Source organism: Melanotaenia boesemani, chromosome 4, assembly GCF_017639745.1.
Source record: "Melanotaenia boesemani isolate fMelBoe1 chromosome 4, fMelBoe1.pri, whole genome shotgun sequence".
Classification (NCBI taxonomy): domain Eukaryota; kingdom Metazoa; phylum Chordata; class Actinopteri; order Atheriniformes; family Melanotaeniidae; genus Melanotaenia; species Melanotaenia boesemani.
In genome coordinates, this window is record NC_055685.1 from 3,276,231 (window position 1) to 3,301,087 (window position 24,857).

At 41.2% G+C, this 24,857-nt stretch overlaps 1 protein-coding gene across 3 annotated transcripts; it reads left to right on the top strand.

Annotated features, from left to right (window-relative positions):
- The first annotated feature begins 2,334 nt into the window (after positions 1 to 2,334).
- On the top strand, positions 2,335 to 24,493 carry sp2 (sp2 transcription factor). 3 transcript variants are annotated; one of them, XM_041982749.1, is made up of 8 exons: positions 2,335 to 2,417; positions 5,525 to 5,601; positions 9,570 to 10,325; positions 11,145 to 11,363; positions 14,308 to 14,602; positions 15,664 to 15,841; positions 16,683 to 16,876; positions 21,839 to 24,493. In XM_041982749.1, the coding sequence occupies exons 1-8, from the start codon at positions 2,411 to 2,413 to the stop codon at positions 21,937 to 21,939; spliced, it is 1,827 nt and encodes a 608-aa protein (XP_041838683.1). In that variant the 5' UTR covers positions 2,335 to 2,410; the 3' UTR covers positions 21,940 to 24,493. The 3 variants fall into 3 exon arrangements, with proteins under 3 accessions (XP_041838683.1, XP_041838682.1, XP_041838681.1); XM_041982748.1 differs by lacking the exon at positions 2,335 to 2,417 and adding an exon at positions 3,136 to 4,258; XM_041982747.1 differs by lacking the exon at positions 2,335 to 2,417 and having other exon boundaries at positions 5,328 to 5,601.
- The last annotated feature ends 364 nt before the right edge of the window (positions 24,494 to 24,857 follow it).

Sequence of the window (24,857 nt, forward strand, 5' to 3'; positions counted from 1 at the left end):
ACATATTAGAAATGTCAAACACATTTACAAAGTATTGTGGCTGAAATTATCAGGGTGTTGCAATGGATTAAGGATTACTGAACTGACCCATTTGGCAGGATCAGGGTCAATGGTTCAGATTTTCAGTTTGAAGTGGTATTTAATATATTTTCTTGCAAATTTAACTGAAGAACCACAAAGAATGTCGACCAAACAAACAAAAACCCATCAGATAACTTATGAGATGTAAATTAGGTTTCACCAAAAAACAAGTCGCAAAGAGTTTAAACATGCTGGAAATACAATAAGAATTCCAGAAAAAGCTGGGATGCTGTGTAAAATGTAAATATAAACAGAATGCTTATAATAAAGATTTGTAAATCTCATAAACAACATATCAGGTGTTAAAACAGAGACATTTTACCATTTGATGGAAAATATGAGCTGATAGTGAATCTGATGGCAGCAACACGTCCTGAAAAAGCTGGAACAGGAGCAACAAAAGGCTGGAAAAGTAACACTGCGCACACCACCACTACCACTACCACCACTACCAATAAATAAAAACACCTGGAGGAGTATTTGAAAACCAATGAGGTTAATTGGCAACAGGTCACATATGGGTATAAAAGGAGCACTTCAGAGAGGCTGAATCTCTTAGATGGAAAGATGGACAGATGTTCACCAATCTGAGACAAATATTAAGAATATGTAATCAAAACATTTGAATCTCTGTACATAAGAGACAAAGCTGAAGGTCAAGCTGGATGCTGGTGATCTTGGGGTTCTAATGCAGCACTGCATCAAAAGCAGTCATGATTCTCTACGAGAAATCCACTGAACGGACGCAGAAAAAAACTTCCAGAAATCATTGTCTGTCTAAAGCTCATGTAAAATGGTCTGGGGCAAAGTGGAAAACTGGATGAAAATGTGAACTAGTTTCTGGAAAGCATGGACGGTGTGTCCTGCAGACTAAAGAGGAGAGGGAGCATCCAGCTTGTTATCAGTGGACAGTGAACAATACATCCTACGGATGCGCTGGGATGCCTCATCAGTGATGTATCCTGGGTTCATCAGCCCTGGCCCAGGAGACCCAGCCAGGGCTGGTCATACCCTGGCTTGCATCCCAGCAGCATTAGACTATGGCTCACCCTCTTTATCCACAGCCATCTGGAAGCTCTCTCAGCTGTGTCAGTTACAGCCCTGATGGCTGTCCTCTTTGCTGGCCCACTTAAGCCCAGTATGGTGTACAGTCCTGCAAAGCCTCTGCAGCCCACTACTACAGGATGGCAGCGGCCTTGCCACCCGTCTCTGGCAGTCTTCCACAAGGTCTTCATATCTTTTTACAGATGTGTTGCTGCATCAGATGAAATAGTAAAATGTCTCGGTTTCAACTTCTGATAAGTTGTTAATGTTTTCCTGGGAATAAAATATGGCTTGATTTGATTAGGAAATAATTGAATTCTGTTTTTATTTACATTTACACAGCATCCCAGCTTGTCTCAGTTGGGGCTGTGTATGCAAACCATCGAAAAAAGACATTAAATAAAAATTAACATGGACAGATGCACAGAAAATGCAGAGAATTAAACAGGATATCATGAGCAAAAGATCAATACAGCTCTGTCATATCTATGATTGTTACTTACAGTATACTGATTTATTGAGCTAAAGTTCTCAGTCCGCCAACTCTTTAAAATGCTTTATTCACAACTGGATTAGCAATTACAAGCAGATTGCCTCGTGTAGTCAAAGGGCCTTTGAGTTTAAAAACGCAGCCTTTTGTGCGAACTGTGAGAACAATGGGATTCAACTAACGGCTTGCGTATGGTAGGACTGTAGTTTCGCCAGCTGTTGCTGGTAACTCATTATGTATGTCAGATATAAATCGTTTATGGTTAACTATATACGATCTAAACATTACATTGTTTCGTGGAGAGTTCACAGCCTTAAAATGAACTTTTAATCCGTTTAGCTTGCCTAAATCCGCACTGTCACACATAACGGTCCGCTCCTATGCGTGGAACAGTTTGAAGAAGCGAAGCAATAGTGACTTTATTCTTATTGATCAATACGGTTGTCATTCTGGTTTTCACCGACCTGCCCCTCAAAATTCACATTGGCCATTGCAGATGTCAGTGAATCAATGCTCCTGTTGTGATAGGGCACTTACTTGCTTATCGTTCATCTCTTATGATCCGCCCTTCTGAGCACAATCCTGACATCCCATTGGTTCAACTGAGTACGTCTACAAATGTTCTAAAATACTGCTTTACAATTGGTTAAGCATAATTTCAATCACAAATGCTTTCATAGGTAATTGGTCAAGACAGCTGCCACTCAAGACATCTTTGTCGTGGATTGGTGTAGCAGCACGGGCGGATTCCTCCATGGGCTCGGTCTTCAAGGCTTGCGGAGAGCGAATGTCGTCATGAGCGGTGGGTAGGAATTAAAACATTGGTGTTTATATTACATTCTACTTCGAAAAACATTATATTTTATATTGAGTAGAAAAGCACTGGACATTTGGTTTCACTAATAAGTGTTTGTTAGTGTAATTCTTTTGGTTGCGTGTACCAAAATAAGCAATGCACTTCCGGAAATGGGCTGCCTTTTCTGTAACGTTATCAAAGAGAGTTTGACTTGCTAGCTGCGCGTTAGATAGCTAAAATGCTAGTTGAGGCTATGTTGCTGATACTCCTCTCCCCGTTTTTTTTCACCCACCCTAAAAAAAAACTATGCATTTGTGTCACGATTAATTGTACTACACAGCAGTGAATCATGACAATGAAGGTTAGGTTACCTCATTGGTTTGAGGGTAAGGAAAAGTTAGCTGCACAGATACTAAATTAGCCTTAGCTAGCAAGTTTAATGTTCCCCGGTAGGTCAGTATAGCTAGTTAGCTTGGTAGCGTTAGCTGGTTGTCCAGTACGGGGCAACCCAACAGGACGTCTTTGATGGCGGCGCTGTGCTCTATTTTGTGCATAATTCAAAATAAGACTTAAAGTCATATAGACAGTATTGCTGGTGTGTGTTAAACATTTGAATTTTTCTTTCTTATTAAGCACTGTGGGATTAGCCTTCACTATGGCTCTAAAAATTCCATCGCAGCTCAGAGATTTTCCTGAAAGTCTGGATTTGATGGTGAAGTTAAATCATAATTATTCAGCTGCGTTGATCGTGGTTGTCATTAATGAGGCAAGCACTAAAAACACGCGAGGTTATTATCAATAAGGGTGAAGCTGACACCCCCCAAAAGAAAAAAGCAGCTTTTGTCTTTCAGAGTTTGTCATATATGGGTCAAATTATTATCTGTTAATGGCTTTCACGTGTTATGCTCACATTCTTAAAGTCACACAGCTAATTTTTTCTAACCTTTTTCAGTTTTCTAATTCAGTAAAATAAAAATAAAAAGAGGTAGCGGGAGATGATTGTGCAGTTTATATTGAAGTGATCCAAATTTTAAGAAGTGTAAAGCAGCCTGGGCACTTCTCATTTCTCCCAAATACTGCTGGTTGTTGACCAATGTCTGTGGCTATCATGTGGTCTGCTTTTGTTTGTCAGAAAACAGACGATGTATTCAGCAATACAAATGTTTCTTCACACTTTTACAGTCATGAATGCAGACATTTTGAAAATATCCCCATCACTCCTGTTCCTTTAAATCTTTAAAGTCAACACTTCATGCAGGAAGGGCACAGTGCACACTGTACAGTTTCGAATGTGTTTGAATTAACTTTGGAAGAAATGTTTTTAAAGCAGATGAACATGTCTTGTGTGTAGGTTGTTTTGAAGTTTACTCTGGTAAAAGTGGAATTCAGTGTTTTCAAGTTTACTACTTTAACAACATCTTTAACTTGTTTTGGTAATTGAAAATGAAAATGTGTTTTTGCTTTTGTTTTTCTGGCCTTCTCTGAAGCTCAAGAGTGAACTTCTTTTCTTAAAGAGCATTTGAATTATTCTCAGTTTGTTTCTCAGTGTTGTTTGTGTTTAAACTTTTTCAAGGAAAACATATCTCTCATAATCATGCTGGCTAAATTAAGTTTTCACAAAAAACAGCTGGATGTTTGATGTAAAGACGTCAGTTTCATTCAGAAGAAAAGGACAAAGGAACATTTCTTTTAGAAATATGAATTTTACTTGCCTATTAAAGAAAACAAAGGCTTCTGTTGCCATATCAATCAGATATACACACATTCACAGGAAAAAAAATCCTAGAATTTATTAAGTGGAGATTGAATCATTTAAATGAGGATTAATTTCTGCTGCATAAACAATAGTAAGCTCTGAGATACAGAAACACACACACACACATTTTTATATATGTGTATATATATATATATGTATATATATATATATATATATATATATATATATATATATATATATGAATATATACACTGCTCAAAAAATAAAGGGAACACTAAAATGACACATCGTAGATCTGAATGAATGAAATATTCTTATTAAACACTTTGTTCTTTACATAGTTGAATGTGCTGACAACAAAATCACACAAAAATTATCAATGAAAATCAAATTTATTAACCCATGGAGGTCTGGATTTGGAGTCACACTCAAAATTAAAGTGGAAAAACACACTGCAGGCTGATCCAACTTTTATGTACTGTCCCTAAAACAAGTCAAAATGAGGCTCAGTAGTGTGTGTGGCCTCCACGTGCCTGTATGACCTCCCTACAACACCTGGCATGCTCCTGAGAGATCTCCTCCCAGACCTGGACTAAAGCATCTACCAACTCCTGGACAGTCTGTGGTGCAACGTGGTGTTGGTGGGTGGAGCGAGACACGATGTCCCAGATGTGCTCAATTGGATTCAGGTCTGGGGAACAGGCGGGACAGTCCATAGCATCAATGCTTCGTCTTGCAGGAACTGCTGACACACTCCAGCCACATGAGGTCTAGCATTGTCTTGCATTAGGAGGAACCCAGGGCCAACCGCCCCAGCATATGGTCTCACAAGGGGTCTGAGGATCTCATCTCGGTACCTAATGGCAGTCAGGCTACCTCCGGCGAGCACATGGAGGGCTGTGCGGCCCCCCAAAGAAATGCCACCCCACACCATTACTGACCCACTGCCAAACCGGTCATGCTGGAGGATGTTGCAGGAAGCAGAACGTTCTCCACAGCTGCAAGTGGACAGTTTGATTTCACAGAAGTGTGATTGACTTGGAGTTACATTGTGTTGTTGAAGTGTTCCCTTTATTTTTTTTTGAGCAGTGCATATGTATATATGTATATGTGTATATATATATACATATATATATATATATGTATGTATACGTGTGTGTGTGTGTGTGTGTGTGTGTAATTTGATGTGACTGAATGATATTTTATTCAAATCCCTGTCAATGTCGTCATAGACTGTCATGGATTCTGTGTTCTTACAGTGTTTGTCAGACACACAGTTCCCTCGATGCTACATTAAATCTGGTTTGATATCCACCTCTGAACGAAATGTGGTAGAGAAAAATGTGATGAAAGATCTGCATGCTGCCTGATTTTGACTCGACTTTGTGTTTTCCAGAACAACAGGACAGTATGGCCACCACTGTTGCTGTCAGTCCCAGTGAATACCTTCAGCCCTCTACCACTTCTACACAAGTGAGTAACGTTGGACTTTTTATTCAGCAGCTCTTGGCATGCTCCTGATATCATCATCATCTCTGTTAAACCACAATGTTACTGTACACTGAGGTTTACAGCAGTGCATTTGTCCCCATTAGTCATGTGGCTCAGTAGTAATTTCTGATATGTTATTAAGCTTTATACTAACTGAGCTTTACTCTAGGAATCTAAAATGCTCTAAAATGAACAGTTTTAATGACAGTTTGATGGCCAAACAAAACAAGAGATAATTGATAAAAACATTCATCTTTGCTGTCATTTTTATAAGGAGAAACGTAGGAACATGATGATAAATTACTGTTCAGTAGTAGCAGCTACAGGTATTCAGATCAGTCAAGCCCACATGGTGACTGTCTGACTTTAAAATATTAATGATGATGAATTAGAGCTGGTTAGTATGACCAACATTATAAATTGCAGTGATTTTCAAAAGTTGAATGATTTCATGGTGTCTGACGACAATGTTTTTTCCAGTCATGACTGGGTGTTAACCACATTTTTCTCTGATGGAGATAGATTCACTAAGAAGTGTCTATTCCATTGTCATGAGCATTGCATGTGTACAAAAAACCCCAAACACTTTAATATGCACAATATTTGTGATACTATTTGAGATCCAGTGTCTTTCTCATGATTCCATCTTTCTTTTGTCAGAGCCAGTTTTTTGCTGTCTGGATTGTGACGGCGTTGCTTCTTTTTGTTGAACTCAGTGACTCTAGGAAACATGTTTACAAGTGACATCTAACTGAAGCGTTCTGCAGCTTTTTCTACTTTTGCCTGAAGAGGTGGAGGGTGCTGATCTTAGTTTAAGATGTTTTTGGCTCTCTAAGCATGTTTGCTGCTGAGATGATGCAGCAGATTGTTGATGTTACCGCCTTCAATGGCAATTTTATTTGGACATCATTTTCAGTAACTAGTAGCTTGGTCCATGTCCAGCTTTTTAAAACCAAAGTATCTCCAGACAACAGATACATCATCATATTCTGCATCTGCTACAGCTTCACTTTCTGAACTTTCTCCATCCATTTTCATCGCTCAACATCACAGTAACACGACTTCTGTGCTGCATGTTTTAGTGGTGCAGCAGTGAAAAAGGTCCCCCCTCAAAGTTTCCTGCAGAGCCATTTTTCCAGTGTGGTTTAGCCAGTTTTAAATTGGTGTTGTATCATGAGACAAATGTTATTGGTTGATGAAGTAGCATGATTGCACATTTTGTAGTTACCTGTGTAAATTCCTCAGTTTTGACCCGGGCTAAGATTTCCTTCATAGTAATTGTATGCACCAAATCTTAAACTACAGATCTATTAAGAATGTCTTAGCAACAGATAAATGCATGATCAATTCTTTATAAATGTTTCAGAGAGCAGGAACAATGTGTTTTTTAGGTTTTACAACACTCGTTTTTTGGGTAAAAACATCTACTATTACACAATAGCATGTCCTGTGTTACAGAAAACATAAAAGCTTTAAAAACTTGCTAAAACCTGCTATATCATAAGAAATCATAGCTATATTTTTTATTTTTTGGCTCTAGTGGTCTTTATTTCACAGTTAGTGTATGGAAAAGGACGGTGGAGAAGGTGAGACTTACAGCAAAGGGCTCAGGTGGGGACAAGCACCTCGTCAGAGAGCTGCAGCCTCCGTACACGAGCTGCTGGTTCAACCAGTTAAGCTAAACACCACCCCATGATTATCAATATTAATTTAACATTTATCATTGAAACACAAAACACTAAACAATAAAATGCTTATTATAAACTAATTTCTGTCATTTTTACAGTTGTTTGAAGGACAGAAGTTGCATCTCCGACTCCTCTGTCCCTTTGTGTTGGCTTCTTGTGTGAAGTAAAGACCAACAAATGGCACAGTTTGTGTTTTTTTTTTAATTCTGTAACTGTGTAACTACACATCCATGTCCTAATCATTATAATCCTTCTCTACTTGGAAGATCAGACAAAGAGCATGTCGCCCATTATGTGTTGCTACCATGATATCCATCATTGAAGTGACGGCTCATGTACCTTTTTATAATGTTATGTGTCCTGTACCACCACCCTCCCAACCCACGTTTATTGATTCGTAGTTTATTTTATTCCATTGCAGGTGTTTGCAGGTGCAGATCCTGCTTCTGTGTCACGGCACTGTTTGACCTCTGCATGACTTCTGTTCTCTTTCTACTCCATATTTGACCACACCTCTGCTGTTTCACCACTTGTTCTATCAGTCTGTGGTAGCTAGTACGCTTTTTTATGCTGTTGTCTGCTGGGGGGGTAACATGACAAAAAGGTGTGCTAACAGGCTGGAAAAACTCATCAGGCGGGCGGGCTCTGTGGTCGTCATGAAGCTGGACTCCCTGGTAACAGTGGTAGAGAGGAGAACATTAAAAAAACTACTGGCTATTGTGAATGATGCCAGTCACCCTCTGCACACTGTCATCAGTGCACAGAGAAGCCTGACCAGTAACAGGCTGCTCCTCCCCAAGAGTAGGACCAACCAGCTCAGAGACTCCTTTGTCCCCCGAGCCATCAAACTGTACAACTCTGCATTAGGCAGGAGGGGGAGAGGGAGGTGTGCAGTCCGCCTGATACAACACATGCACAATAACCCATACAAACAGTTGCTATAACTTATACGTGCAATAGTGAACTGGGAATCTGTTCCACCTCTACTGTGTGCAATGCTTGTTTATATTATTTTATTTAACTTATCTTTTTTTTTATTGCATTCTATTTTATACTTTTCTTGCACCTTATTGCCTCTATTTTACTTTATACCTGTATATATTATATCTTAGTGCTTATCCTGCTTTACTGTTGGTGTTGTATTGCTGCTGGTACCCAAATTTCCCTGAGGACTTTCCAAAGGGATTAAAAAAGTATTTTCTATTCTATTCTATTCTACTTTACTGTTTCCTGGTCCCCCATGCACCTTGAAAGACCAGCAGGTGTCTGTTTCTGTTTAAACCACGGCAAATGTAGTGGGAACGCAGACAGTTCAAACGACAACATCTAAGCACCTGTATCTGCCTCTGTCTCATTAAAATAAATAAATAAATTAGATTAAAAAAAAAATAGAACACAGAAACATGGCATGTACAGTTTCACAATTCCTAGATTCCCTAAAAGCACAGTTTTCCTTTATTTGACCCACCCTGGTAGATGTAAAATCCATTTAAACACTTACGGGTCAAATTTGACCCAAAATAGCCTCAGTGTGCAAAAATTTGTAGCACCTATACGTAAGTATAGAATTTAAAAATATTTTCATTTTTGTTTCTCTTTAGGAATATTCATCAAATTTCAGACAAAAAGAGTGATGTTTGGAGTATTTTCAGTGCTGTCAAATGTCAAAACGGATCAAATTTGACCCAAACAGTATGTAAGGGTTAAAAAGGCCCAACGGGACACATCAGAGTTTTTTGACACTGTCCAGGAAGTTTTCACTATCTCAGCATTGTCAAGTTGAGCAACAAAACATCTTTCTGCAACTCTAGCAACTTATATGGTCTACCATCAGGTCAGCAGGTGGACCTGATGTAATAAGAATGTGACACAAGTGTCTGGGACCACCTCTGAATGGGGTCTGCACAATCAGAACTCAGTGTGTTCTTAGTGGTGTCCACCTGTGGTCTGATCACCCAGGATTCATGTTAGCACCAGGTCGGATTTGTGCTGAAGCTGATTTTCATGTAGATTGCGTCCTCGCCCTGCAGCTTGAGGATCACACATACAGACCAAAGAGGGACACAAAGTCTTTGCAGGTGGAAACTCACACCTACCACACCACCCTGTGATTCTTGTGTAGTGGAGACTTACCTGTTTCTCTTTTTATTTGTGTATTTTAACTTTAAATGTCCATTACCTCATTGTATTTAGCTGTTAATGCTGAACTCTTTCCTCTAATGCTGGTTTTAATGTAGACATTGCTTATGTTTGACCCTACAGGACACCCAGCCCTCTCCTCTAGCCCTCCTGGCTGCCACCTGCAGTAAAATTGGCCCTCCTGCTGCTCAGACCCCCATCACCTCTCCTCCAGCGCAGCCACAACCTCGCAGACTTCTTCCCATAAAGCCAGCTCCTATCGCCCCTGCTCCACCCAAAAACCTGGGTTTCCTTTCCACCAAGGGGAATGTTATCCAGCTTCCTGCCAGTTTGGGCTCCACAGCCCCCGGCAGCCCCATCGTCCTCACCATCCAGCAGAGCCCTGCCCGCACCAACACCTCTGGCCCCACCAATATCCAGTACCAGGTGGTGCCACAGATCCAGGGTCCCCAGACTATTCAGGTGATGCCACAGGGAGGCCAGATCCAGCTTATACCAGGTACCAACCAGGCCTTCATCACCACTCCTATGACTGTACCGGGCCCAGCTACAGCCGCCACCCCCATCACGCCGCAGAAGACTGTAGCTATCAAGCCTTCTCTTAAAGTACGGAAACCGAACAACACAGCGGCAAATATGGTGCAGTTGCCAAGTGGGCTCACGCTTCCTCTCAATGTGGCTACCGGGGAGGTGGGAGGGACTCCCATCGTCACGGAGATGGCAGCTGCCCCTCCCACCCCTGAAAAAGGAAGGCGAGGGAGGAAGAAGAAAGTGGTTCTGCCTGCTGAACCTCCACCTTCTGCTCCCACACAAGCTGCCTCCCCACCTCCAGAGCAGATGGAAACCATAGTCATAGAAGCTGGTGACAACATCATACAGGTACCCACACTAGATGATGTTTCTAACGTAGAAAGGCACCAACATTCTACACAGGTGCCCTCATACTGCATGTCAATCATCTGACTGACTGAACTCCGACAGGTTACTGAGTCTGTTCCCTATCGGAGTTCAGGTTTTTTTTTTAGGATTTAGTAACTTGGTAAGAAATAATAAACATATGATTAATAATCTTACACATTCTGTTCTTGCCTGGTATATCACTCCAGGACAAGATCAGAAAAAATTATTTCAAGGGTGCCCAACTCCTGTCCTCGAGAGCCACTTCCTGCGACTTTTAGATACATCGCTTCTCCAACGCACCTGAATCAAAAGAATGGTTCGTTACCAGGCCTCTAGACTGCTGAATGATGTGCAGATGATGAAATTCAGGTGTGTTGGAGAAGGCTTGCATCTAAAAGTTGCAGGATAATAGACCTCGAGGACTGGATTTGAGCACCCCTAAATTAGTTGGAAGTGGATTTTGGATATAAGAATGTAAGGCTTGGTTACACAGACCATCTTTGCAATGCATGTGCAATGTTCTGCAAGCTAGCACAAGGTTGATTCTTGGCATTGAGGATGTTAACAGTATCTGGAAATTGTTCCAGGCTCAACGTTTACTTTGACTGAAGGATGTTGAAATTGCTAATCTGTACAGTTTTGTCAACAATGCTGTAAAAACTATTAACTAAATCTTGAATTTTTCGTAACAGAATAACTTCAGTTGATTCTTGAGTAAAAGATGCTAGAATCACTAACATACTATCTTATTTTATGAAGTATTTTTTTAACCAGTTGTTTGTTTTTCTTAATGAACAGGCAGGGAACAACTTGCTGATTGTGCAGAGTCCTGGGCAGCCAGCTATGGTGCAACAGGTCCAGTTGGTCCAGCCTAAGCCAGACACTCATCTGGTTCAGATCCCTCAGCAGGCCTTGAAGGTCGTTCAGGCTGCCTCTGCTACATTGCCACCCGTCCCACAGAGACAGTCTGTCTCTTCGGGTCTGCAGGTCTCTTCAACAGACCAGTCACCAACACAGGTATCAGTTAACACCTGCTGTCTTTTCTACACTGTCACGTTGTACTCTAACGTTGGAGCAGAGAAAGTCGCTGTGAGAAACTTCCTGGTTAGTAGTGAATGTTTTGCTACCAGTTTTAGCCACACAGCTCTGCTAGTTCCAGCAGTGACCTGCTTCACCACTGATGGGTAAAGTGAAGGGAGCTAACCCTGAAGCTAGCTGCTGCTTCACCCATGAGGAATCACCTCTCCTCAGCCTCCGGAGCTCGGTGTGGAGGTGGAAAATTTAGCAGCTGTTTCTGTCAGTTTTCCTAATAGTGTAGGCAACAGACCAGAGCTTTATGGTTACTAAACCATCAAAGACATGTTGCTCTTCAGGAACAAAAAGACAAGATGGAAAGAAAAGAAAAATAATGTTGGTGTTTGTTTTTTTTTTTAACCTGTCCTGTCCAGCATCATAGCAGCAGAATGATAATCTGGCTGCTGTATCGTGCCGAACAAATTTGCTTTGCCAAGGGGAGGCTTATGGGTATAAGGCTCCTCGTGATGATCTGATTCATTTATTTATTTATTTCCTTTGAATCATGGAATCTATGTAATCTTGCTGGATCTGACCAGAGGGGACAGAAAAAGAAGGAAGACAGCAAAAACAAGAAAAAGGGAAAGACGAAAGAGTAGACAAAAACACCACAGACAGAAGCAACGACCCTTCAATCCACATTATCACCAGACAACAAACTGCTACACCTACATAAACACACCAGAAAGATTCCTACAGCTTTTACAGAATAACAGAGCTGCCAGTGGTTAAGAGCTCTTAAACAATAACCAAATCAAAAAGAAATATCACAAACGCATCACAACAACAACCAGATACAAACACAGAAAATGATCTCTTAGTATATAAAAACCCACTGGACAGCTCAGTGTCAGCATGCAGAGGATGAGGAGTAAGGAGTGATCAGTGATGAAGAGTGGTGAGTGAGATCTTGCAAATCCAACCACGCCTCTACAGAGGCTAGAGGCAGACCAGGGCAGCCCAGAGACCCTAAGTAGCAACCCCAGAGCACTAACCCAAACTACCCCACCTCAAAGACAACCCCAGCCCCACCTGGAGGGTGGCAGAGGAGAGCCCCAGCCAGATCCCCCTGCAGTCTTGGGGCACAGGCCCCAGTGGGCCAAGATCGGCAGTCGCTGACCCCCGCCAAGGACCGGCCATCCAGGGTAGCCCAGGTGAAGGGTCCAGGGCCCCAGGAGCCCACCCTCCACCTACTCCAACCTCTACGCCATATAACCCCGCACTCACACTCTCCCCTGCACAACAGTAACTTTTGTTGTTGCTGTTGGTGCAGCGTTTAGTTCACTTGGCAAAGAAACCGGCCCAGGTTCAATCCCAACTTCTGACTGGCCCACTTTCTCATCTACTTGCTAAACAAAGAGGACGCTAGACCCACAGAATGTTAAAAACATAAGAAAGTAATAAAGCTAGGGATGGGCATGTTAACCTGTTAGTATTATTGGCTCTGAACACACAGAATCCGCATGCAGAGGCTGCAGTCCATCTGGTCCTGCTGCAGCGGTGCATCTGATGGAATCAGGAGAAAGTGGGTTTATTAAAATGAAGAAAGAACCAACATTTCTCTTTGTCAGTAAAAACCCAACCCAGAAAATGGGCAGGAAACTGCTCTCAAAAGACAATGAGAAACTTTTACATTTATATATATATATATATATATATATATATATATATATGTATATATATATATATATATATATATATATATATATATATATATATATATATATGTATATGTATATATATATATATATACATACATATATATATACATATATATTTATATATGTACTTTTACACATATACACATATTTTACTTTTATACAGGTAAACTAAGCAGACAATCATCAGGAGGTCACAAAAAATAACCAAGACAGCAACAACGTGTATCACAACAACAACCAAAGTACCAGAAATACAACCAAACCTAAACAAAAATACCTCTTAATCTATAAACCCACTGGAGAAGCCAGTGACTGTCAGCATGCAGAGTATGAGGAATGAGCAGGGATGAGTGTGATTATGCAAATGCGATCATGCTTCTCTGGAGGCTAGAGGCAGAGTAGGGTGGCTCAGAGACCTGGGCAATCAGCAGCAATCTCAGAGCACAAACTTAATCCCCAGAAAGAGCCCCCGCGGTCACAAGGAACAGGCCCCAATGTGTCGAGAAAGGCAGCAGCGGACACCGCAACGCCACCCCAGACAACTATCCGGCACGGGCCAGCACCCACCCCAATGCACCCCAGCTGCACCCCAGGGCAGGAACCAGGGCACCATCAACCGCTCCCAGCAACCATGCCACGTTCAGAGTCTCTTAGATCGCCTTTCTTCCTCATTCTGATGCTCAGTTTGAACTTCAGCAGGTCGCCTTCACCATGTCTACATGACTACATGTGTTGAGCTGCTGTCACGTGATTGGCTGAGTAGATATTTCTATTAACAGGAAGTTGAACAGGTGGAGCTGATAAATAAACAGTTAATTTCTCTTTTCAGCTGATAAATGGTCACCACCACTAATCTAAATGAGACTTTGTCAATGGAGACTGTTTTGTATGAAGTGTCTTTTAAAACTGTTCCTCTGTATTAAATTGCTGAACCTCAATAAGAAGCTTGGATGATTGTTTTTTGTGGGCCTAAAACTACATGCAAACTCTTTTTTTATTCCTTATTTGACATAGATTTGCATTGAGAGTGATATGATATATAGCTACTGTAAGTTCTTAGATATAGTGTATAGCTTTTGGCTCTTCTGTTCATCTCTGAAGCACTGCATCCTTCTAAAGTCTTTTTTTTCTTGATAATCTACGTTTTATTTCCTATTTTTGATTGAGGGAAATCTGTAAGTCATCACTATTGCAAACTTTAAAACGTTGACCTTTTCTTTTTGCAGATCCTCTTTAAAACGACATCGGGTGAGTGGCAGTCAGTCAATCTTCAAGACTCCGTCTCCACGACAACAAGCCCCGTCACCTCTGTTGCCCCAGCCACTACAACGCCGCCGGCCGGCACCAAGAGGACACAGACAGGGGGCAGAAAGGAGCGGACTCTGGCCAAGATTGCCCCCGCAGGTGGAATGATTGCTTTCAACACCCCACAGCTCTCCTCAGCGTCTCAAGCAGTGCAGACTATCAGCATCAATGGGGTTCAAGTTCAAGGAGTTCCTGTTACTATCACCAACGCAGGGGGTAAGCTGAGGGATGGCTTGGTTTCCAACTTGATTTTCATTTCAGATACAAATATTTAACGTTAAAATGGTTTTAATCTAATGAGATAAAATGAATATATTACTTGTTAACAGGTCACAAACTGAATGAGATTAAAAGTATGTGAGTATGGGCTTGTAGAAAATGTAACTAAACTTTAGGGAGAATGGGACAACCTGCAAAGCAGAAAGTTAAAACTAGAGATGCAGCCATAACGTGGCAGGTGGCACAACGGGCGGATTCTCAGCTCCACCAGTGACCAGCACATCAGTAACAAAACCCAAAATATCCATTTTCTTCATTTCTTTTGTTGTTTTTTTTTTGTTTATTTTTTTTTTAAGCAAAATAACTCATCTGGATGAAAAAAGTTCAGGATTGGGAGGGTGGATCAGATAAAAAAAATCTGATAATGAGCCATTATCAGTCCTCTGATTTGTGCTCAGAATAAAAATGGAAAACACAGATAACATGCGACTGGATTTGATTTCTTTCATATGAGACGAGTCACATGACCCAGACGTTGTTTCTGCTCCGTTGACGCTGTGTTGACTACATGTTGTTTCACATGTGCATTAAGAAAATGAAAAATGATTTAATGTGTTACAGAGAGTTTTTGTTTCCACTTGTATTTGTAGATGCCGAGCAGTTGGTTTGGTAGTTTATGGACAACAGTTTCCTCCATCTGTGGGCGCTCACTTCTCTTTTACGTGAATGGAGTTGATCATTTTCTCCCATATATTACATTATATAATCTTTTAGTGTCCACTCTGTCCCACCTGTTTTCTACTGTGCAGCTTCAGCTGCTCGGTTTTGCTTCTGTATGAGTTTGTGATCAGCTGTGTGAGCAGACTGTACTGGTTTAGTTTCCATAAACAAAAAGAAAAAACACATTTTAACTCAGTTCTTTCACATCTGCTGTTTTCTTTTACTGTAAATGAATATTCTAGTTAATTTTGGCTTTTTGTCCATCAGCTGATGGTCTGATTGGATCTTTAGAGAAGCTGTGCTGTGTCTCTTACACCATGTCTTCCTCTGCTTGCCAGGCCAGCAGCATCTCACCGTGCAGACGATGCAGGGCGGAGGGCTCCAGCTGGCGGCGGCACAAGGCCAACCTACCATCCAGGTAGACCAGGCCCTCATGCTAGAGCTGCCTAGTCAGCCAGGAGAGAAAAAACGACGCATGGCCTGTACCTGCCCAAACTGTAAAGATGCAGACAAGAGGTGAGTTTCTATGGTTTTCCAGCTTTCTGTGGAGAGGCTCAAACAGAATTGAATTAAAAGGCTTGAAGGGAATATTTTTATCTCTAACAGATAAAACAAAAATCTCTCTTATGTGTGTACCATGCTTAAGGACATCTAGGGACCTCTCTGAATGCATTCCCAGTCTCAGAAATTATGTGCCTGTTAATATGCCTGAGTAAATTTTAATAATAAAGAATAGAAATGTTTAATTTCTACCCTCACCTGTTTTTTCCCCTCATTTTGACAGAGAATAAATCTATGCCAATGATAATTTCATCCACACAGATGCTATTGATCACCTTTATTAACTGACTACAGATGTACCAGATTTGATTTGAGCAAAGGGCAAAGCCAAAACAAAGATTTTAGTAAGGATACCACAAGGCAAGACCAAAGTGTGCCTGTTGGTTATTTTCCACTTCCAATGGAAACTGGCTGGAAATTACCATGTATTTCTATTTCAGGAGTCTACTTTTGAATTTACCTTCTGCTTCAACAACTTCTACTATTGTGCACTGTTTAAAATCAACGGACTCAAAAAAAAAATCAGAATTCAGCATTATGCCCTGCAGTCTGAACGTAGCCTTAGATGTTTTGTATTTAGCTTCAAACAGGTTGAAAATCATTCCTTAACGTTAATGTTTGACCAAAAATACGCGTTAGCTCTTGTTTTGTGAACATTAAGGTCTAAACTTTGAGCAACAGTTGAAAATAAAAGCTGTTTTCTCGTTTTCTCTTTTAAATATGGGTGATTATGTCTGTCATGTTGATCAGGCTTAAGGGCTTAACCTGTGAACATCTGTATATGCTAACTCTGCAGGCCTGGAGAGGTGGGGAAAAGAAAACACATCTGCCATGTCCCTGGCTGCGAGAAAACGTTCAGGAAAACGTCGCTGCTCAGAGCTCACGTCCGATTACACACAGGAGAAAGGCCCTTCGTTTGCAACTGGGTGTTCTGTGGGAAACGATTCACGCGCAGCGACGAGCTGCAGAGGCACGCAAGGACACACACAGGTATGTGAACACACACGGAAACACACTGAAAACAGTGTGGTGAGGCAGAGCAAGCCGTCTGTTAGTTTAATGGTCAACAGCCTTTTAAAAACGGTGAGAGAGGAGGTGCTGGATGCAGATGCTAGTTTACAACCCCAACTCCAAAAAGGTTGGGACACTTTGTAAAATGTAAATAAAACAGAATACAGTGATTTGTAAACCTCATTGTGGTGTGCATGGATTTGGCTCAGCTGTAGTGGGGAGTGGTGAGGCTGTGGTTCAGAGAGTAGTGGACCAACTAATCACCATGTTCTTCTGTGATGTGCGTGCTGAGTGAGCCAGCTAGAGCTGGTCATATTCCCAACAAAAATAAAACCTTAGTAAACATTTTCGCCAAGGAGTAACCTGGAGAGTAGTGGGACTGCTACACTCATCAAGCCATGTTTTATTCTCAATAGAGCAGAAACAACATGTCACATAATGAAACTGAGACATTTCACCGTCTGATGGAAAATATGACCTGAAAGTGAATCTGATGCAGCAGCACGACTGGAAAAAGTAGTTCCAGGGTGATGTTCAGCACGGTGTAAAAAGTAGTTCCAGGGTGATGTTCAGCATGGTGTGAAAAGTAGTTCCAGGGTGATGTTCAGCACGGTGTAAAAAGTAGTTCCAGGCTGATGTTCAGCACAGTGTAAAAAGTAGTTCCAGGGTGATGTTCAGCACGGTGTAAAAAGTAGTTCCAGGCTGATGTTCAGCACAGTGTAAAAAGTAGTTCCAGGGTGATGTTCAGCACGGTGTAAAAAGTAGTTCCAGGGTGATGTTCAGCACGGTGTAAAAAGTAGTTCCAGGGTGATGTTCAGCACGGTGTAAAAAGTAGTTCCAGGCTGATGTTCAGCACGGTGTAAAAAGTAGTTCCAGAGTGATGTTCAGCACGGTTTAAAAAGTAGTTCCAGAGTGATGTTCAGCACGGTGTAAAAAGTAGTTCCAGGGGGATGTTCAGCACGGTGTAAAAAGTAGTTCCAGGGTGATGTTCAGCACGTCTGTAAAAAGTAGTTCCAGGGTGATGTTCAGCACGGTGTAAAAAGTAGTTCCAGAGTGATGTTCAGCACGGTGTAAAAAGTAGTTCCAGGGTGGTGTTCAGCATGGTGTAAAAAGTAGTTCCAGGGTGATGTTCAGCACGGTGTGAAAAGTAGTTCCAGGCTGATGTTCAGCACAGTGTAAAAAGTAGTTCCAGGCTGATGTTCAGCACGGTGTAAAAAGTAGTTCCATTGTGATGTTCAGCATGGTGTAAAAAGTAGTTCCAGGGTGATGTTCAGCACGGTTTGAAAAGTAGTTCCAGGGTGGTGTTCAGCTTGGTGTAAAAAGTAGTTCCAGGGTGGTGTTCAGCATGGTGTAGCATCTCCTCTTCTTCTAACATGTCTGGAAACGTCTGGGAAGTGAGGAGACCAGTTGCTGGAGTTTTAGGAGAGGAATGTTGTCCCATTCTGGTCTGATGCAGGATTCTAGCTGCTCTACAGTCCTGGACGTTGTTTGCTGGATTTCTGGTTCCATGATGCTCCAGATGTTGTGTACTGGTGAAAGGTCTGGACTGCAGGCAGGCCAGTTCAGCAGCCGGACTCTTCTCCTGTGAAGCTGCTGTGATGGATGCAGGATCTGGTTCAGCATTGTCTTGCTGAAATTTGCAAGGTCTTCCCTGAAAGAAATGTTGTCTGGATGGGAGCAGATGTTGCTGAAAAAACCTCCATGTACTTTTCAGCATTGATGGAGCTTCACAGATGTGGAAGCTGCCCACGCCATAGGCACTAATGCAGCCCCATCCCATCAGAGATGCAGCTTTTCACCTGTCCACTGATAACAAGCTGGATGCTCCCTCTCCTCTTTAGTCTGCAGGACACGCCGTCCATGCTTTCTAGTCTTCATCCAGGTTTCCACTTTGCCTCAGACCATTTTAACTGAGCTTTTGGTCCAGAATACAAGAGTGATGGGAATCCAGCACCGTGCTGGAATTCCTGCCTGTGGGAGAAAAAAAATGCTGAATGCATGCGTGCAAGGAAAATAATTAGCAGACTGCTGAATGGACACCTGTCGCTCTCAACCATAGCCATCATTTAACCTTTACTGTTTCTCCAAATGCTTCGCTTTGTTGTTGTCAATGACACTTCTGTGCTTTTCTGCAACCAGTTTGCACTTTGCAGCTGCAAGTGATGAAACTGTTAGTGGTGTTTATGTCAGCCTTACAAGAGCTGGTGCAGAAAGTGAAAAGAATGGATTCCTGTTTCTGTACATTGTGCTTTCAAAAATCAATATACGCCACAAGCAGAAAAAGGTTTTGTCGTGACGTGAGTTGGACACCGTTCATAATGCGGCTGTGGAAGCTTCACATGCGACTGTTTGCCAGGGGCCACAGTAACCTCAGACATACCGTCATCCATGGGTGTCGCATCTGTGGGGGATGTGGGTGTTTTGACACCCACGCTTTTCATGGTGAGAGGGTCCAACACCCACTTCTTTAGCTGTTTTTTTCTTTTTAAACATTTGTGCAAACGTTGCTGCTCGAGTTGCTTTGTCTGTGCTGCATGACTCCCTCTCCTCCTCCTCCTCCTCCTGTTGCTCCTTGAATCAGGACTGTGATCATCTGATCGGCTTTTCTGTCCCTCTGCATCTGTTGCTGGCTTAACTCTACTGTGGCATCCCATTACAGTGGGGCGATGTGGTTCAGTGGGTAAAGTGGTCGCCTTGTTGCCTGAGGGTTGCCGGTTCGATCCTCGGCCTGTCGAGCTCATGTCGAGGTGTCCCTGAGCAAGACACCACATCCCAAATTGCTCCTGATGGGTTGTGGTTGAGCACCTTGCATGACAGCTTCCGCCATCAGTGTGTGAATGTGTGTGTGAATCGGTGAATGTGATGTATGATGTAAAGTGCTTTGGGTATCATTCCAGGTGCAGAAAAGCGCTGTATAAATACAGACCATTTACCATTTTACAGAACAGCTACTGGTTACTGGTTATTTGACTTTCATTGCTGTTTTTACTGTTTGTGAGCATAGATTTAGACTGAACTGTAATGTGCTGAACCATGCAGCCATACCGTACCTGATGATGCTACCAGGAGCAAGATGATAGAAAATGAGCATGATCTCAGGTCAGACTCCAAACAGCCCGGGTCTGTGTAGGAAATGAAGCTTTTGAGCCGTCTGCAGCACAGTTAATTAACATGGGCGCTGCAGCACAGGGTACAGTAGTATATTCACTCTGTCAGTGACAACTTGGAAAACTTTATTTTTGGATTTTAAAAGCATTACATGTGTGAGGACCATATTGTAGTGACACGGAGTATTACTATTACCATCTTTTTTACCATAACCACCAATCTGGCTCTGCCAAAGGACAAGTCAGACGTTAACACAGATATTTTTAAAATAATCTCGCACATTTTAAAGTTGTGTAAATATTTGCTTGTAAGCAGTTTAGGAAAAAAAACATTAATTAGAATAGAATAGAATAGAAATACTTTATTAATCCCTTTGGAAAGTCCTCAGGGAAATTTGGGTACCAGCAGCAATACAACACCAACAGTAAAGCAGGATAAGCACTAAGATATAATATATACAGGTATAAAGTAAAATAGAGGCAATAAGGTGCAAGAAAAGTATAAAATAGAATGCAATAAAAAAAAAGATAAGTTAAATAAAATAATATAAACAAACATTGCACACAGTAGAGGTGGTACAGATTCCCAGCTCACTATTGCACGTATAAGTTATTGCAACTGTTTGTATGGGTTATTGTGCATGTGTTGTATCAGGCGGACTGCACACCTCCCTCTCCCCCCTCCTTCTCCCCCTCCCTCTCCCCCCTCCTTCTCCCCCTCCTGCCTAATGCAGAGTTGTACAGTTTGATGGCTCGGGGGACAAAGGAGTCTCTGAGCTGGTTGGTCCTACTCTTGGGGAGGAGCAGCCTGTTACTGGTCAGGCTTCTCTGTGCACTGGTGACAGTGTGCAGAGGGTGACTGGCATCATTCACAATAGCCAGTAGTTTTTTTTTAGTGATCTCCTCTCTGCCACTGTCACCAGGGAGTCCAGCTTTATGCCAACCACAGACCCCGCCCGCCTGATGAGTTTTTCTAGCCTGTTAGCACACCTTTTTGTCATGTTGGCTTCTTCTTTGCATGACTAGCTTTAACCTGCATTAGTGGATTTCAGGGTGAACTGTGTTGTTTCTGGAAGTCTTCCTGAGTCCATGCAGTGGTTTCCAGTAAAGAATCATGTCTGCTTTTAATGCAGAAGATCACCAGCATCCAACCTTGTCCCATGCACACAGAGATTCCTCCTGATTCTTTGAACTTTTTGATTATATATACACTGTAAATCAGATCTTCAAAGTCTTAACAATTTTTCATTAAAGGAAAATTTTTCTGAAATTATTCCAAAAATGTTAGACCCAGTTTGTCTCAGATTGGTGAACCTCTGTCCATCATTCCATCTGAGAAACTCTGCCTCTCTGAAATGCTCTTTTTATACCCAGTCATGTTATTGACCTGTTTCCAGTTAACCTGATTAGTTGTCCAATGCTCCTCCAAGGGTTTCTGGTTTGTACCAGTTACTTTTCCAGCCTTTTGTTGCTCCTGATCCAACTTTTTCCAGACGTGTTGCTGCATCAGATTCACTATCAGCTCATATTTTAAATTCAATGATAAAATGTCTCAGTTTCAACACCTGATAGGTTGTTTATGAGATTTACAAATCCTTATTATAAGTTTATCTTCTACTGATAATAAAATATGAGTTGATGAGATTTGGAAATATTTGCATCTTTTTATTTGCATTTTACTCCCAGCTGCTTTAGAGTTGGCTTTGTATGATGGAAGGAAAACTATGTGTTGGAGCCAAACGAGATCTTAACGATGACATCATCTATAAAGTCTGTTATTTGGAAGCTTTTTCTTTCAGTCACTCATCACTATCTGTAATGTTTCTTCCTTCAGGAGACAAGCGCTTCGAGTGCAGCCAGTGTCAGAAACGCTTCATGAGGAGCGACCACCTGACGAAGCATTACAAGACTCATATAAACACCAAGAACCTGTGAGCAGACATGACCACATTTTACTGAAACCAGCTCACAGAACTGAGTTACAGGAAGGTGTGACAGAAGAGGGGGCGGGGGTGACTTCTACGGTACGGGGAGATGCTCCAATTAAAGCCCCGATGATCCCTCTCACTCCTCCAGGACGCCGTTGTAGCGTGGTGTACAGAGAAATCCTTCCACGTGGACTTCAGACTCATCCAGCAAAGTTATTAATAGTTTATTTATGTTCTTTTTCTCTTTTTTTATTTGGTCTTAAAGTCCAGAAACGGCTATGGCTGAAATTGAAGGCGTGTTTTCAGACACTCTGTTGAATTATGAACTTCTATGAAGGAAGAATGAGCACAAATTTATCCAGACATCAACACCCGAGACTCTGAAACTCACTGACAGTTAAATTCGTCAGAAATTTATTTTAATTATGGAAAAATTATTTCCTCTTATTTTTCTCATGAATAAATAACCCTTTAAAAAGATTGAATTAAATGTACATCTGCTGTCAGGAGAGCTTGAGATTCAGCGCCAGGTAGAAAGCAGCCGGCTGAAATTCAGCGTGTAGATACAAGGTGGAAATAAAGAGCCTGAAGTTGGCTTTGAGGTACTGCTGAGACCGGACGGCAGCAGGTTGCGCTCTCAGCGGGGTCACACGGAGGCACGATGCTTTAAAAGTTTGCCTTAGAATTTAAAAAACCATCTATGTGGAAATGTGTGGACTTTTTTTTTTATAACTAAAGAGGGCTTGTTGATCCGGTTCTCTCATGTTTGACACAATCATTTCTCCCAAACTGTAATAATAAACATAATTGATTTAGGGAGGAAAATGTTTTGGAAAAAGGTCAAAGCTGTGCTGAGTCTCTGAGTGTTTACGATTAAATTGATTAGAATATTAGTGATCAAAGACGTACATAACCAGCTCAACTTCTGTCCCCCTGTGAGGCGTAAACCTGCTGCTACATAACTGGTTTGCAACTTCAGATACCACAACAGGTACGTTTATTTTCAGGGCTGGGTATCACTTTCCATGGTACACTGATGTCCTGCAGGACATTTCATTTTCCTACTTAAATGTCCTACATTCAGGATATCAGTGTAACAATCATGAAGGTAATTCCTTCATCTCAAACTACTTATTGAACTGACTAACCACAGCGGTTAGTTATTGGCACAACATGCGGGTAACGTGTCATGTGTCAGGCGTCTGATGACGTCTAAATGTGTACAGGATGAGGAAGAGGACCGTTTAGATACAACTGTCACTGAAACAGAACATCATTCATGGTTCAGACATTTTTATTTGTTTTATAGTTTATCACTTTGTTAGAGATCATGTTAAATAAATACTCAACCCTTGAACAGATGTACGTGCACATTAAAGAGTTAAAAAGTATTTAGTGTTTATTGCACAACATGCTGTTCTTTAACAAGATGATTAACCACAAAAAAGAGCCATCTGAACCATGAATGGAGCACTTGAGATGAAGGAAATACCTCCGCATGATTCTATTTAAATGTCCCACAGTCAGGAAATGGTATCAGTGTAGCATCAGCTTATTACATTTTGTGTAAATTTCAGCCAAAAGTTGACTCTCCCTGACGTTTTTTAAGTGGTGGGTATTAACTCACTGTGTTTTATTTGTAGGAAATGGTCAGAATAAATCAGTAAAGAAATAAAATGAGTAAATTAGATATGATTCCAGCCCTGTTTACTCGTCATGTCCTGATGGAAAGGACAAGGAAAATTCCAGGGTTCTTTTATTCTGTTTTACTGTGTTGGTGATTTATGGCCTACACATCTGTGCATGTGATTGGATTTTTTATTATTTGGCCTGAGATGACAGTCATGTCTCAAGATGCAACAATGAAAGAAGAAACCTTACATCACCCTCCCCTCCCCCGCCTGCTATATGATAGCTTTACTTCTGAATTAATGCTTGAGACGTCTCTGGGCCGTGTGTACAGTCTTCTTTACAGAAATACTGTTTGGATCCATTTCAATATGATGTGCTCTTTTATTTTTAACCAGCATCTCATAAATCAGTTTTAAGCCTGGTGTTCTGAGTTTCCTGTGTTTAAAAAGATTCACCAAACTTATATTTTACAAGTCTTTTGGTCAAATTTAGCTTGGTGCCATCAGATCAGGACTTTTACCTTTTACTAAGGTTCGTTTTAATAATACAGCACTGCCTCACAGAAACCTTTGCACGCCGCAGAGAAATTTGACCAAAAAGCTGATTTTTTAAAACACATTGATACGATTTCCTGTAAATGCTTCACAGCGGCAACAGATAATGTAAAGTTACGGTGGCCAATATTTGGTGTATGTTTTTAAAGAAAGTGTCTGAAGACATGCAACGCCATTGGGAATGATGGAAAAATTCATATTTATGTTGTCATGTTTGAACATGTAAATACAGCGTGTCTGTTGGACACTATATGTAGGATAATAAATAAAAGAAAAAAACAAAAACAGTTAAGCTGCATAGATTGGTTGGCATAGCCGGCCTGGAAGGAAAGGACTTTGTACAGTTTGTAAGAAATAAAATATAATGTGACCTTGTAAAGCTTCATTCCTGCTTTGTAAAGACGTCTAGATCTTTTTTCTATTGAAAGATGCCTTAGACATTCGCACCCAGTATTTAACTCTGTTTTTCTGTCTAATTCTAGTTAAGATTTGTAAAATTTTTGTTTTTAACTTATGTTACATATTAATGTTGTTATTGAACACTGACTAAAACCTCGGGTTCCAAAATGAGTATAAATGAATGCTGATTGTAGTTAAATATATCACATTTTTCCAAATTAATTCATTTCAGGTGCTTTGTGATTTAGTTGTTCCTCCTTGTTCAAGCCTCTCTATCATATCATTTATATATATATATAAATATTCTTTTTTTAAACCGGTAATTGCTGTTTATAAAGAG